The sequence below is a fragment of the Dermacentor albipictus genome, chromosome 1 (genome assembly GCF_038994185.2).
Source record: "Dermacentor albipictus isolate Rhodes 1998 colony chromosome 1, USDA_Dalb.pri_finalv2, whole genome shotgun sequence".
In the NCBI taxonomy this organism is placed as follows: domain Eukaryota; kingdom Metazoa; phylum Arthropoda; class Arachnida; order Ixodida; family Ixodidae; genus Dermacentor; species Dermacentor albipictus.
The window spans coordinates 513511295-513528046 of NC_091821.1; the positions used below are offsets into that span (position 1 = coordinate 513511295).

General features: G+C 46.3%; 1 protein-coding gene across 2 annotated transcripts in view; it reads left to right on the forward strand.

Moving 5' to 3' along the window:
- The window catches only part of Atg16 (Autophagy-related 16), a 378915-nt gene that overhangs the window by 121676 nt on the left and 240487 nt on the right, over positions 1–16752 (forward strand). For both annotated transcript variants that reach the window (XM_065437138.2, XM_065437139.2), the window contains exon 5: positions 9765–9855. In XM_065437138.2, coding sequence (XP_065293210.1) covers positions 9765–9855 — 91 coding nt within the window. The remainder of the gene's footprint in view (positions 1–9764; positions 9856–16752) is intronic.

The following is a 16752-nucleotide window of genomic DNA, read 5'->3' on the forward strand; positions in this document are numbered from 1 at the left end:
CCTGCTCGTGAAGAAGAACTTCTCACCAGTCCGCGCCAGCTACCTTCTTGTTGTACTGTCAGCGCTGCGTCCAGAAATACTGCACGCCCTACACGACGATTCAACCGCTGGGCACCTTGGATTCTCCCGGACGCTGTCGAGAATACAGGAAAGGTATTACTGGCCGTGTCTGACCGCCGACGTCGCCCGTTACGTCAAGACATGCCGAGAGTGTCAGCGACGCAAGACACCACCGACAAGGCCAGCAGGATTACTACAGCCGATCGAACCTCCTCGCCGACCATTCCAGCAGATTGGGATGGATTTGTTGTCGCTGTTTCCGATGTCAACATCCGGGAATAAGTGGATCGTCGTGGCGACGGACTATCTCACCCGCTTTGCTGAAACTAAAGCTCTACCAAAAGGCAGCGCAGCCGAAGTGGCGAAATTTTTCGTCGAGAACATCCTGCTGCGACATGGTGCCCCAGAAGTCCTCATCACCGACAGAGGAATGGCTTTTACAGCAGAGCTCGACCAAGCCATTCTGCAGTACAGCCAGACAAGCCACAGGAGGACAACTGCCTACCATCCGCAGACGAATGGTCTCACGGAACGCCTGAACAAGACCTTTGCCGACATGCTAGCAATGTACGTCGACGTCGAGCACAAGGCATGGGACGTGGTCCTGCCGTATGTAACCTTCGCTTACAACACGGCGGTGCAAGAAACAACGCAGATCACGCCGTTTAAGCTGGTTTACGGCAGGAACCCGACGACGACGCTCGACGCCATGCGGCCCCACGTCACTGAAGAAGAGAATGTTGACGTCGCTGGCTATCTCCAGCGCGCCGAAGAAGCCCGACAGCTCGCCCGCCTACGGATCAAGAACCAACAGAGGACCGACAGTCGACACTACAACCTCCGACGACGCTTCGTTGAGTACCAGCCCGGCGACCATGTTTGGGTTTGGACCCCGATACGCCGATGAGGACTGAGTGAGAAACTATATCGCCGCTATTTCGGACCCTACAAGGTCATTTGACGTGTTGGCGCACTGGACTATGAGGTCGTGCCAGACGGAATTTCGCATTCACAGCGGCGCCGCACACGATCTGAAGTGGTCCACGTGGTGCGTCTGAAACCCTTTTATGCACGCTGACGAACTTCCTTATTTAGTTGTTTTCTTTATTACTTTCGTTTGTATGCAGCATCGGGTCGATGCTCTTTAAGATGGAGGTATGCGCCGCACACGATCTGAAGTGGTCCACATGGTGCGTCTGAAACCCTTTTACGCACGCTGACGAACTTCCTTATTTAGTTGTTTTCTTTATTACTTTCGTTTGTATGCAGCATCGGGTCGATGCTCTTTAAGATGGAGGTATTGACACGCGTACTTATCTTTATCGGGCGACCAGGTTTCGCCGCCTAACAAATGTTATCGCACAGCGCGGGACGCGCCTACATGCATCCGAAGTTTCTGGAAAGTTATCGATGCTTCTATCCGGTTGTCTGTTGTCGCCGAACCTTGTGCTATCAGATTTCATCGCGTGACGCGAATGGTGTAGAACATTGTCGAAGATTGTGGCTGATCAGATTTTCGACGATCGCCGACTGTGTTCGCCGCTATCGTTGTGCTATCGTTGTGCGTTGTGCTATAAGTGTAGCCTGTTTTGTGGGCACAGGTTCGCCCAATAAAATTTAGTTTTGTCAAAATTTAGTTTTGTCGTTCACAGTGGTGCTACTGTGTTCTTCAACGTCACCACTACGTGACAATATTGTTAGACGGACCACGACAGCTACTTTGAATTATCCAAACTTTGAAATAAACGAGTTGTGAATTAACAAGATTTTACTGTATTCAGGCCAAGATTACATTGCTGCTTTTAAATATAGGGGGCGCTGGGGCATATCTAACAAGTTGTATAATTGACACTGCTACAAAATGTATGAAACAAGCTAATGGACTGAGTAATAAGCGTGGCATCCTATGGCCAACTAGAACAAAGACTGTCACAAAGCATGTAAAAATCAAATAAAAACTTGGAGATTGCTTGAGATTCTCAAACCACCAAAAAGCCTCATGAATTTTCAAACAGGTTAAGGGGCGATGCGGGTGTTGAAATCGAAAAAAAAATGCAAAAATAAGCCAATTTATAAAAATTGCAATTTTGCAGTCTTTATTGTCCAAAGTATTACCCCACAAAGTATTACTACTCAATTCCTTCTCGAAGTATTAGAAAAACGGCAATTTGTAAGCGTCGGTGGGCCGGAATTGAAGACCCAGCTTGAAAAATTTGCCATAATTTCAAGCCGCCAGAGCTCCGGACGATGCAGGGCGATCGCCACCATCTTGGCCTCGTTTGAAAGCTGGTTTCCTGCACTTCATTTTGGCGCCTTTCAACATGACGAAGGCATTCTGTAAGCGACGGTATTTGTGACGTTTTCGAAGGGTGAAATTCGAAAAGAGCGACGCTGATTTGGTGAAGCGCGTGCTTCTCCAAGGCACAGCCCTACGATTGGCCCTGGCGCGCGCGTCCTATCCTTCTCGAGCCGGTGCGGCCGCGTGCTGATGGTGTGGTGATTTCGCGTCATCTGCGCGCGCCCAAGGCTTCTCTTTATTGTGCAGTGTTTCGTGCCCCACAGTCTCTTTTCGCATCGTTCGTGTAAATACTTCCATTGTTAATTTGACCCATTTCACCTCGCACTTTCGTTACTACATTTATTAGCCAGGCTGCCGTGCGTACATGTTTTTGTGCCATTATTCTGATGAGACAGGACTCGCGTTTGAAATCAAGCACGCGGAAAGTGGTGCGCAAAAAGAGGCTTGCTTGAAACAAGACAACTGCATTGTCGAAAACAACTACGGCAGCTTTGGTGTCATTGCAAGCAACAGTACCACCTATCGACGCCGCTGCGCTGGGCTCACCGGAATGTCCACTTTGGTGTTGTCGCAAGCTGCAGTACCGTGGTCCCCCGGCACTGCTGCACCGCACTCACCCACATCGTCAAGTTTGGTGTTGCCGCAAACTATCGTACCATGGATCAGTGCCGCTTTTTCAAGCTCCTTGAGAACTTCGATATAGCCGCAAGCCATGGCACCGCTGGTCGATGCAGCTGCTTCAAGCTCCTCGACACCATCAACTTCGGCATCGCCGATGGGTGCAGCTAGACCAAGCTCACGGGTGCATCCCATTGATACATCGTTTTACATGGAGGCTGAGTGTGCGGAGTGCGAAAGACGTGCAGACAACATGAAGTCTTCCTTGACAAAAAAGTGTGTGACTTCGCGGAAGTTCGAGCTTTTAGGTGTAGGCGCGGTGAGTGACGACGACGATCAAGGCACATAGTACGTCATTGTGGATATGAAAGTTTTGCAAACGCTTTTCGTGTCCACAACGTGCAGCAAGTGTGGCACGGCTACTATGGAGCTCAAAAAGTGCAATGAGAAACAGTACGGCCTAGCGGTGAGGCTACTGCTCACGTGCTCAAGTTGCGATTTTGCGGAGCGCCTCTTTTTGTCGCCACGAGTCACCAGAGCATCAAACATCACGCCCTTTGAGGTCAACCTCAGGGCAATGAAAGGCATACAAAGTATAGGGAAAGGAGTGACAGCCCTTGCGGACTTTTGTGCCACCCTGAACCTCTCCCACCGGGGCCTTCACCACAAGACCTTCAGGGGACACATGGAAACCATGGTGTGAGCTTGCCAGACAGTAGCTACAGCCACAGACGCAGCAAGCCTGGAAGTAGTCAGAACCATCTACAAGGACTTCCTCAACCCTGTAGAAAACGTGGACATCATTTTTGATGGCACTTGGAAAACCCGTAGCCACAATTCTAACATAGCTGTGGGGTGAATTATTGAACTTTACACAGGCCTGGTGCTGGACCGTGTTGTCGTTTATCGGTATTGCCGTGGCTGCCAAGGAGCACCTGACCCCAATGATGATGGCTACGGTGACTGGGCTATGACCCACAAGTGTCAAAAAAACATTGACTGCTATGCTGGACAGATGGAGACGGAAGCAGCGCTGATCTTGTCAAGGCGGTCCCTGCAGAAGAATGGGCTGTGCTACACAACGATTCTATGTGATGGCGACAGCCGCACTTTTCATGCACTGACTCAAGGCAGCATCTACGGATACTTTGTGGGGATGTGCGACTCTCGCGCGTCCCCTGATGTTTACCCGCATAGCGCGCCTCCTGTAGTGCGGCTTCGCTGCGTGGCTTGCGTGATGCCCGCGGCAGTCGATGTGGTTGGGGCGCAGTGCGAGAGATGGCGCGAGTGTTGCGCTGCTAACGCTGCCGACAGGCGGGGCTACTTGGGCGCCGGAAGACAAGGCGCTCTCTCTTGGATTTGGGGACAGCAAGCGGGACAGACGTGCCGTGCCGCGCGTGCGCCGACCCATGCTTCTGCGAGACCATTTCGCGTGGCCGCCTTCGAACGCTCCACTGTTGGCGTGACCGAACACGCGAACGACCAGGCGTTGGGATCCAGCATGGGGCGAACATATTCGCTCGTTTTCCGGTCGCGGTGAGTCGGACTTCTAGATTTGTCGCGCGCCCATCGGCATGTTTTGCGGATAGCAACTCGGCTAGCAGGCATTGATCTATGAAAGGTGCAATAAATGCCCTAGTGATTGCTTGCACTACTGTGTTGTCGTTCCTTTGTCCCAAGAGCATGGTTGAGACGGGAGGAGAACTCCACAACTTGGACATTGAAAAAAAAAAAAAAAGACTGTTCTAAGGTGACTGAACCATGTTCATAAGCGAATGGGGACAGTGCTTTGCACCTTGATGGAGAAGAAAAAAGCTCAGAGAGTCTCTTGGTGGGAAAGGGAGACTTACCCAGGATAAAATAAAAAAGATAACAAACTATTATGGGTATGCTCTGAGGTGCCACAGGCATGACGTTCCTGCAATGCAGAAGGCATTGCAGGCCACACTGTTGCACATAACTTCAATGGACGAATCGCCTGATCACAGTCATTGTCCTGAAGGTGATGACTCCTGGTACTTCTTCAATGGTGCCCTTGCCAACCAAGAGGAGCCACCATCGCATAAAAACTTCTGCCAAAGTTTATTCGCAATGCACTAGAGCTAGTCTTTGCAAGGCTAAGTGACCAGGCCCTCTTACAGCGCTGCAGTGATGGCATGACACAAAATGCCATTGAGTGCCTGTGCTCTGTGATCTGGACCCAAAGCTGCAAAAACAGACACGACTAATTGCTGGCCGTGGAAAGGGGTGTTGCTGAAGCAGTGTCACGCTGCAATCAGGGAATGACACAAACGAGCAAGGCTGTTACAGTGCAGCTTGGCTATAGTCCTGGCAGCTCCCTCATTCGAAGGAGCCTTGAAAAGGATAAACAAAGGTATACAGGCGTAAGAAAGGTCAACAAGAGACTGAAAAGATGAAGAGAATGGCCAAGAAGCACAAGCCTGACAGGACGCAAGACTACTGCCCAGGTATTGTGTGAACTTGTGAGAGCATTCAAAAACTTTAAAGTAACTTTCTGTGTGTTTTTTTTTTCTCGTCAAGTCCCTTTGCCTTATTTAGGTATTTAGGTATGTGTACCCTGCCTAGCAGGGTACACATACCTTTGTGATGGTTTAGGACTTGTTTTGGCTGCCGTACTTGTATGGTGCTAACATTCAAAGGGCTAAAGCAGAGTGATCGAGTTTCTATTGCTTGGCTTTGCCGTAGGCTGGGGTTGTCTTGATTACCAACTTGGCACTCAATGAAGTGGTAGTCTTGTAACTGAAAGACTTACAGCTGTTATGAGAATTTTATTGCCGGGAAAGCGAGACACAACAGAGAGCAATGCCTAACTGACTTGATCTATCCAAACTTTGCTGCAAAGTGTGAGGCTATTGCCTCACACCTTGCACTTGCCTCACCTTGCCTCACACCGTGCCTTTTGCAGTGCGCCTTTTGCATCGGGCCTGTGATAATGGCACTATACCACTCATATTGTCATCGCCTACGTATTCAGTCAACTCTGACCAGCGATGCCAAATAAATATGTGATGCCAGCTGTGTGACACAGAGACCTGTGTGTTTATTAAAACTTTCAATTGGCAGTCAATGTGGCAGCCCACAGACACACTACAACCGCCATTTTGGGTGCCATAACAAGTGCACGTTGGTGAGACACTTAAGTGCACTTGCTAATTCTGCGCACTTAAGTGCTCAGAATTAGCCCCTCCCTGTACACACAATTCTTGCCCTTCACATATCGGTTGTGTGGCCGCAGCTAGGAAGAGCAGTTCAAGACAACCACATGTACATTACGGGATGGGTAGGCGCACCAACCTGCCTACATTCCATAAATCAGCAGCATCAAAAACATTGCTTGAATCATCATGAATAGCTTCTTAATCATGGGGTAGGTAGGAGGCAGCCTGTGATTCCTGTCAAAATACCATTTATGTGTGCCATTTGTGTTTAAGCACAACAAATGTGCACTTGCTGCTGGCTGTGTTTCTTCGTGGCATTTTAGCCTCTTCAGATCCAGCTTCCTCAATGAAAGCACTTCATGAAATGGATTCATCTTCTCACTGGACTATTGCTACCGGTCTGGTACACTGCACAACTAGTGCATTCTTTGCACTTCTTAACCCATTTCATTCGCATTAGCATTGCATGGCACGTACCAATTGTGCAGCTTCCTGCAAGCCACTTGATGATAGTGCTGCATCAGCAGCTTCCTATTATTTTCTTTGGCCAACATGCTCTGTTGAAGTTGCGTATCATATTGACCACAAATAAAGACGTGGACAGCAGAAGAGAACACAGAAACGACACGGGTGGTAACTTTCAACTGGTTTGTTCGCGGTAACCCGTGGCAGTATATAGACAATTAGAACATGCACAGAATGCAGCAAACAAGAACATTCGTCAGCCTAGTGGGGCAACCAATTTTATAAAATAAGCAACAACAATCTATCTCTGATTGAAACAACCTCATGGGAAGTATCACTAACACAGCCTTGGCCTTTCTTTTTTATATGATATGCCTCCATAAGTTCGTGCCCAGTCTGGTCCTGGCTTCTCCTTAGAATCTTTATCTCCTTGAAAAGTGGTGCACAGGGGCAGGCATTGCAGTGCGCATGCAAGTGCGCCAATTCATCTTTCGTTGAAGTTGGGTCTGAAGTTGTGTCTCAGTCCACTGCTTTCTGGTGAAACACTCCACTTGATGAGGGGCACAGTGAAAACAAACAAATTCGAATTTCTTTTTGCCTTCACTAGCCACCACAGTCACCTTTTTCATGCGCCTCTTACACCTTGTATACATTGTTATGCATGCCCTGACACTCCTAGACAAATGCTGTCATGTGTCAGGTCATGTAATGAGTGAGCTTGTTGACGCAACTCTTTGAGAACATATATGTGAATGTGGCTGGTGCACTGTCATAATCCTCATCCTCATTTGTCCGGGGCAGTTTTTCTATGATGTCAACCATGCAAGCATGCTGTGATGGGGCGGCCACGGCGGCCGCATTTCGATGGGGGCGAAATGCGAAAACACCCGTGTACTTAGATTTACGTGCACGTTAAAGAACCCCAGGTGGTTGCAATTTCTGGAATCCTCCACTACGGCGTGCCTAATAATCAGAAAGTGGTTTTGGCAAGTAAAACCCCATAATTTAATTTTTAATTCTCTGATTGAGCACACTTCAAGTGTATACAAATGCACTTGGGTGCTTTGTAGGCTTTCATTAGCTGTATGCAGACGCAAAAATTGCTGACTTATTCTGGCACCCTGTTGCAGAAATGTAGTCTAAATATGTTTCATTATTAAATGAGATATACAGTCGAATCCCGATATGACGAATCACCTGAGACTGTCGAAAATCGTTATTCTGAAAGGTCGTATAGTCAAAGCTACAAAATTAGCCATTCCGCCCATCAACCCACCAGTTCACAAGTTGTTACCGTTTGAGCGATCAACGAAAACATTACTGTTGGCTCTCGGCGTGCGCTGTTGCTATGTTCCATAGATTCCGTTTCCGTGCACCACAGAAGCACGGAAGAGTGACGCACACAAAGCAGATGCTGTCGCTGAGAAAACTACTTACAAAAAGGTAACTCCATGTTGCCTCCAAAGCACAATGTTTCTTGTTGTTTGTTTTTCACATTCCTTGCCATGGTCACTGCGCAACTGTCCCATATGAGGGGGACACTTGAACTATTGCAAAGTGCAAGCGCGTGTAAACGACACCATCCGGAAAGTGCAAAATATGACCGTGTGGCATCCCTGCGAGTATGGAGGTTACGTTTCGCTATGCGCATGGCTAGTACGGCCGCAGAAAAAAGATAGAAAGACTGAGGCATGCGCTGAAAAAAAAAAAAGGGCAAAAGAAGGAAGAGACATGCCTCCTTTGCTAGGCGACACTTGCCTGGATGGAGCATGTGCTTGTAAAACCCGATGTGTCATCGCCTCCTCAAGAGAGAAAAAAATTATCTCCCGCAGTTTCTTTATTATTATTATTGAGCACCGTCTGAGGTTTTCCAAACACGTGTGCTGCGGCGTTTGCTTTCTTCACCTTGTTGTCTGCTAGCCTGCTGTTTGGCTGCCGTGAAGGGTACACAGAAATCTAAGAATCCCCAGATTTCGGAATATTAGTTCGTAGTGCTGAGGCATTGTTAACATGACACAGAAACTGAATGATCGTTATTCTGAAAAGTTTAGTGTTCTGAAGTTTGCAGAACTGAAATATTTTTACATTGAAACCGTAGGAAGTCAGCAGGGGATTTCTGAGAAGTTTGTTAATCTGAAAAGCTTGTTAATGTAGTGTTCGTAGTAATGAGGTTTCACTTTAAAATGATTTGTGTCATGAGAGTAGTAACTTTTTGTGGCAAGAATTTTATTGTCTCTGCCATTCGTTATTGCAAAGTTTGACTATAGCAGCATCTCGCACATTCAACTTAGGCCAGGCCCTTGCTTGATAGACGGTGGCTGCACCTCTGAAGCCTTAGCACAGTCTTCCAGAAAAGGATATTGTGTAAATCGCAGAAAAGGCCAAATAACAATGTGTAGTTAGCCTTTATAGACATGTACTTTTAATATGTGGGAAGTTCATGTCCTCATTATGAATTGCCTAAGCGAATCTTGTTTGTTTCTTTGTAACTGCACTTCCCATTTGGGCATTAGTCCGCTCAGAGGTTTAATCTTGAGGCTGCTATTTTTGCTTTAACATCAGTTTGTTTTTCTTTTCTTTAATTACCTGCATTGTACTATATATTTTGTCAAAGAAATCAAAGTATTGGGCATAATTACCATAGAACTCTGGAAGAAAGCCAGACCTAAGCCATCTTCAAGACCGCGGCCATTTCAGTAAGCAGTACCTGAGCAGACAAAATGCCTTTTAATAGTGCTGACTTGAGAAGTATGCGTCAACCATTTTATTCTAGAGCTATGGTCCCATTCAAAGGATCAATTTGTGAGCAAATCAAGTGATCAAATTGTAAGCACAATGTACTCTTCATTTTTCCTTTACGCATCACGAAGTGAGGTTCTCTATATATTCCTCGATTGCCTGGCCAATGTTTTCAATGTAGAAACAGTGCTAAACATGATGAGCAAAGAAAAGATATTGACAGCACACTCTTTTGTTGCTTTTTCTTCATGATGTGTGTTTATTGCAATTTTTACATTATCCCCAACAAATGAGCCCAACAGTTGGCGAATGTTGGCGAATGTTTTAGGGTGGGACCCTGCTGTGCGCCCGTCTGAGCCCCCTCGTTAAGTTATGGCTGGGACGAGAGCATTGTGCATGTGCAGGATCCAGGAGTGTGAGGCAGAGTTGGGCACGCTGAAGCAGACCCTGAACACCACCTTGAAGGAGCTGCAGGACATGAAGGATGCCAATCAGGTGCGCACTGACCACTTCCATGGCATGACGCCTACACTGTGAGACCCAGCCAGTTTGCTTTTCTGTCTGTCTGCATGCACCAAGAAATATGCAGATCTTGTGCACTGCTGTGTGAATCGTTATGTGCAAAGCTTTTATATAGCCAGCTAGACAAAATGGAACATTATGACAAGAGACACGTTACAGATTTCAGTGACAAGCGGGTCCCTCAGCCATCATGTTGGACCTTGCAGAGAAAGCGGAACTTTTATTCAGCACTAAGCATGTTGAATCGCAATACACAATGTGCTTGACATTGTAGAAACGTGCCATAGTGTCACAGTATGACGACACATATAGTGAATTTTGGCAACTAATGTTTCGACCATCTTCTGTCTTCATCAGCTATAGAAGATAGGCCTGCTCACTTGGAAACTACGTCCTGTGTTTTATTTTTTGTTACTGTGATCCAGAAATATGTATTTATCTCTTGCTAGAAACAACCTGGAAATTTAAGATGTGCGTAGTCATGTTCTTCACAAATTTTCAGCCTAGAAACAATCTTACAGTTTTTACCTTTGCAGTTACGAAACGATAGCTTTCCCCAAAAGTGCTAATTTCCCAAGCAGTGCAAATTGAGAAAAATCGTTTCAGAGATCTCAAAACATGCCACAACGCATGCAACTCTGGCATAGAACAACTAACTTTTTTCTCTTCTATCACTTAGATAATAACCGAGCTTTGCTTGGTTATTATCTGTGCATCTGTGCATCTTATTATGGGCATCTTATTCTGTGCATCTGTGCATCTTATTATGTGTGCATCTTCAAAACCTATACACCTTTGATTGCATAACGATAGGCCTTTTAGTCGAGTGAGAAGGAAAGGGCATGCAGGAAGCCATTCCTTCCCTCTGGCTTGTGTGAGTCGGTGCGGCGCTGCTTGAAGGTGTTGCCATCGTGTGTTGCGGAATGATTTGGAGATGTTTTAGCTTGTTCTCTGTGAAACTCAAGTGCTGTCAGTTCATGTGAGGTTGTCAAAGAACCACTGTGTAGCCTTTCAGTGCAGCAGTAACTACAGTATGCGTAAATTTCTCTTGGCTGTGCAAACATGTGACATGCACCATCAGCTGTGGTGCATGCATGTGTTGTGAACTATTTTGGCTGTATAAGTTTTGACTTGACAAAGAGAACCGGTGTCTATGAATTGCCAGCATGAATAGAAAATATTCTTGTTATCGGATCACTTGGCGTGGGAACTAAAGCATAAGAGTGCTTGTGTACAGCCAACCTAAGGCAATCCCAAAACATCTAAGCACCGACCATTATAAACCATTTGCATCAGCCACTGGCACCATTCTCACATAATTTCAGGTCTAGTAGACTTAAAATTGCTATTCTATGTCTGCACTAGCCTCCTGTATGAGGCCAATGGCATCGCTAAACACAGCAATCACTGAGGCTGGTAAACCAGCATGATATTTAGGTTTTGTGCTTGAGTATTGCCTTTCTTTCCTGTCAAGCATTAACATCCAAAGGGGATTGCATAGAAAGAGTCCGACGGCTGTTTGTGAGGACACAATTTCCGTAAAACAGGTCATTGCGTCATAGTGGACGATAGGAACAAGACCCAAAGAATTGTTTTCGTCCTCTTCTTTTGCGAGAAGAAAAGTGGCAGACATTGCAATAAGATCTTGCATGGTCATGCCACATGCTTGTATACCATGCACTATATAGAGCAAGCAGACCTATAACCAAGTTTCTATCACTTCTTTGGACACTTGCGCATACCCGCCGTGATTGCTCAGTGGCTATGGTGTTAGGCTGCTGAGCACGAGGTCGCGGGATCGAATCCCGGCGAAATGGAGGCGAAATGCGAAAACACCCGTGTACTTAGATTTAGGTGCACATTAAAGAACCCCAGGTGGTCGAAATTTCCGGAGTCCTTCACTACGGCGTGCCTCATAATCAGAAAGTGGTTTTGGCACGTAAAACCCCATAATTTAATTTTAATTTTTAACACTTGCGCAGTCTGCAACCGGTCGCTCGACCGCTCAAGTGTGATTTGCACTGTACAGTATGCTGTTTTTACTAACCAAAACTATTTGATCTGAAGGCAGAAATCTCATCTGACAAACAATGTAGTCGCTCAATGTATTTAAAGTTAACAATTTGAACGCTTGTAAAAAAAAAAACAAAAAAAACAGCACAACTTATTTCACAGCAGAATGGTACCCATGCTGTTAGTATCATCATATTGAGTTTGAGTTCATTGAGCGTTACATGGAGGGGGTTGCATATGGAGAAAGGTATACAGAAAGCCATTTTCAAAACCTTGGCCATCTCATTAAGCAGTACCTGAGCAGACAAAATGCCTTTTAATAGTGCTGACTTGAGAAGTATGTGTCAGCCATTTTATTCTAGAGCTATAGTTGCCATTCAAAGGTTCAAATTGTAAACAAATCAAGGGATAAAAGTGTAAGCACAATGCACTCTTTATTTTTCCTTTACGCATTACAAAGTCAGGTCAAAGTCAAACACTGCAATGGGAACTCTTGTTAAAGTATGCATAAAAATAATAAAAGATAACAAGCAATTGCAAAATGCAGGCATGCAATGCAAGCAAACAGAATCAGTTGCGAAATACGTGTAAACAATACATACAAATACACGGAGTTAGCAATAATAGGAAGTAACGAACAGAAGAACTGATCAATAAAGGTAAAATTAGACATCCACCCATTCATAGCAATTGTTAAAAAGGAAACCCATGTAGGTTCCTTATACAATGGAGAACACTTTTTAATGGCACTAGACATAAAAGGAGCTTTTGACAATGTTAGCCACACGGCAGTCTTGGAAGGCCTTAACAGCCTAGACTGTGGGAAGAAAGTACACGGATACGTCAAAGCCTTCCTCTCCAATAGAACAGCAACAATAGGTTTAGGAGAGATCCGATCGCAAAAAGTCCCCACACCAAACAAGGGGACACCCCAAGGTTCAGTAATTTCCCCGATACTCTTTAACATCGCAATGATTGGCCTAGGGCATAAACTAAGCAAAATCGAAGGCGTACAACGTGCCATGTATGCAGATGACATCACCATCTGGGCCACTAAAGGCTCGCTGTGCAAAAAGAAAGCTATCTGCAAGAAGCAGCCACTTGCGTCGAAGAATACGTCGGGGAAAGAGGCCTTGAGTGCTCACCGGAGAAATCCGAGCTCCTGAGAATTACATTGGGCAAAAAAAGCAAAGAAACCCTTAACATGTGAGGCAGCTGAGGGGCAGCTGAGATCGGAAAGCCAACAAATCAGGATCCTTGGAATATGGGTGCAATCCAACCAGTGCTGTGCCCGCATGCTGAAAACACTCAAGCAGTCAACAGCCCAAATAGCACGCGTGATGAAGCGGGTGTCACAAAAGAGATATGGGATGAAAGAAGGAGGCACACTTAAACTGGCTTGGAACCTGGTGGTCAGCAGGGTCGCATACTCACTCCCGTGGTTCAACTGCACCAAACAGGAAATACAAGAAGCAGACACCATTTTACGCAAAGCATACAAAACAGCACTTCACCTGCCGGACAATACATCGAGAGAGAAACTAATGGCACTTGGTTTAAGCAACACCTTCAAAGAACTAAAAGAAGCCCAAAGTATCGCACAGCTCATGAGTCTCCAGCAGACCAAAACGGGAAGGGAGCTGCTAATAAGGCTAGGCTTCGCGGAATCAATCAAAGAAACCCAAAGAACAAAGGGGATTCCTGATGAATATCAGAAAATATAGACTGTTAGCCCCCTACCCAAAAACATGGACCCAAACCTCCACATGGCACGAAGGGACGCAAGGGTGAAATACGTCGAAAAGTACCTGGCCACAAAAACACAACAGTATACACAGATGCTGCGGTATACGCCAAGCAAAGAGGAACAAACATAGTAAATACAGCTGCGATAGTAATAAGCCTGGACTACAAAGAGATCAGCAGTGCGTCAATGAAGGACTGCTTGGTAACGGAAGCTGAGAAAATAGCCGCAGCTCTAGCGGTAGTAGAAGGCTACCAATCCGAAAGGTCCTTAATAATACTCACCGACTCGCAAGCTACGGGTCGGAATTACATGAACGGCATAATAGGAGCGCTTCACATCCTCCGCTCCTGCAGGGCTAACACCAAAGTCAGGCAGACGGATTTTCTGGGTACCAGGACACGCTGGAATAGAAAGAACCTAAGGGCAGACAAGGCAGCTCGAGAGCACACAAACCGAGCGACCACAAGCACCGACCTTGAGGAACCCATACCAGTTGACCCCAAGCTACTCTGACATTCTGAATACTATAAGGGGGTCCGAATCAAATATTCTCCACCTAACAGCCGAAATCAGCCTGAAGCAACCTCTTGGAGGAGGCTGCAAACAGGAACATACCCAAATCTAAACACACTAAGCAAGATGGTTCCCATCCAGTATAGAGACAATTGCCCGTGGTGCGGCGCCAAGCCCACCTTATGTATCACCTGACATGTGGATGCATTCACAATCAACAATTCCTTCAAATAAAAGACCCGAGTGCGGAGCAGTGGGAGAGGGTGCTCTCCAGCATTGACCCGAAAGTCCAGCATGGACTAGCAAGGCACACTCACCGAGTAGCCACCCTCAGTGGTGCCCTGGAGTAGGGGCGTCGACGCTGTGCAGATGGGGAAGAAGACCATGAAGACGGCCGACCATATCTGCCACCGCTAATTTCTAACCACTTAGAGCAAATAGTTTTTCCTCCTCCTCCTCCTGAAAGAAAAACCTCGCAGTTGAAGAAAAATTTGTCCTGGTCCGGGACTCGAACCCGGGACCACCGCCTTTCCGGCGCAGCTGCTCTACCATCTGAGTTAGCAGAAGGGTTGAAATCCGGGCCAGTTGGTACATACTTGAAGGAAAAAAACCAGTAAAAAAACACAAAGGACAAGACGAGAGGTTCACACTACAACGACTGGACTATCAACTGAGCTTTGTTCCTTAAGTCCTTTGTGTTTTTTGACTGGTTTTTTTCCTTCATCTGAGTTAACCAGGCGGCTAGCAGATAGCAGAGCAAAGTCAAATTTGTCGACAACTCGAAGCAAAGGCAAGAGTTTGAGATAATAGTTCTGTGGAAACCCGAAAGGCGGAGAGAAGCAATTAATGAAGGGAAAATCAGACATCCACCCATTCGCAGCAATTGCTATGAAGGAAACCCATATGGGTTCCTCGAAAGAAAAGCCTCGCAGTTGAAGAAAAATTTGTCGTGGTCCGGGACTTGAATCTGGGACCACTGCCTTTCCGAGACAGATGCTCTACCATCTGAGCTAACCAAGCAGCTAGCAGATGACAGGGCGAAGTCAAATTTGGCAACAACTCGAAGCAAAGGCAAGAGTTGAACAGGCAAACTGAACATTTGAAAATAATTAATGAGGGCGAGGTCTTAGCTTTCAAGGGTAGACTATTCCACACTTTGATGGCAGCGAAGATTACAGTATTTTGTCTGTAGTGCGAGCCTGGATCGCATTGAGTAGTTTTGCAGCTGCTCATTGCTGCTATACCACAGCTTGGAACTACAGTGACAACACTGCATTAAGGTCACATTTGTGAAGCAAATTTTCAGGAATATGCAACAGATCTCCGAGGCTGATTGTAGACTCAGATTAATATGTGCGCACACATTGCACTGGGCACTCCATCGACCTCAACACCAGCAGAAACTCCGGCCATGCCAACTCCAACAACAGTCTACTCCAACACCAGTCATTTTCATTGGTTAGTATTGGTTGTTAGAATTTCGGTTTCTTCGAAGGAAATTTTATGGCGTGCCATCAGCAGGCATTTGGTGTGTAGCCGTGCATGGCTTAGCCATGTCTGGGGACAAGGGGACCTGGGAGTCAAGCCATTGCCGGGTGTTTAGACCTTTAAGGATTCCCAGCAGAGGCAACACACCCTAGGACTCCAATTGCCACAGGCACAACCGAAAAAGTTCTGTAGGCCTGCCAATACACTTATTAGGCATATTGGTGCTTGTACTGCGACAGGAGACAGTGACTTCAAGGGTGTATAATGAAGGAATACATACTGTGTCCCTTCTCACTCTTCGCATTCTTCACCGCAATACTTCGCGCATCCTTTACCGCATAATACAGCTGCACTGAAGCAGAGCTGACTTTCAAGAACCTGCATTACACAGCGTGCTGAGCTTGCTTTCAGTTTCGAAGCCATTGGTGAAGCTTACAAGGTGGAGTTGGTACCATTGCTTACAGCGGCAAATTGTTTCAAGAAAAAACACGGCACCGAACGGCAAGAAAGCAAGGCCTTGCGTTACTGCGATAGTGATACGGCTGGCAGTGGATCTGTGTGTGAGAGTGCTGGTTCAAGACGGAGAGATAATCAAAATGGTGGCGGTGGTGGCTTCAATTAATGCCATTTCAGACCTGTGGTCACGAAAAAAATCTAGAAGACGGGACGGCAAAAAGTTTTCGCATCCGAAATTTCAGACCCTGTTATGCATAGACACCATGGGGTACATGGCAGTGCCACGAAAGTGTTTGAGTTGTCAGCCTTGCCCGAAAAATCATGCATCCAGAAAATCCCTTGTTGACTTCATAGGCATCTGTCATGGTCATGACCCTCAAAGTCACATGAACGGCTAGACATAAACATGTAAACACAAACATACATGTAAAGCACAAAGTAGGGGGAAGAACCAAAGGAAGCTTTAGCTTTAAAAGAGCACGGAACATCAGCTCATTTAGGCTAGCGCAGCAAAACATCATACATTTGTCTTTTAAAAATGCCCTTGAGATCAAGTTACGAACGCAGGTTTGTACTGTGGCAGGCAGCATGCTCAACAAATGCTAGAACAACAGTGCAACAGCCAGGTGAAAAGAAAACAGTTGCTGTGCTGA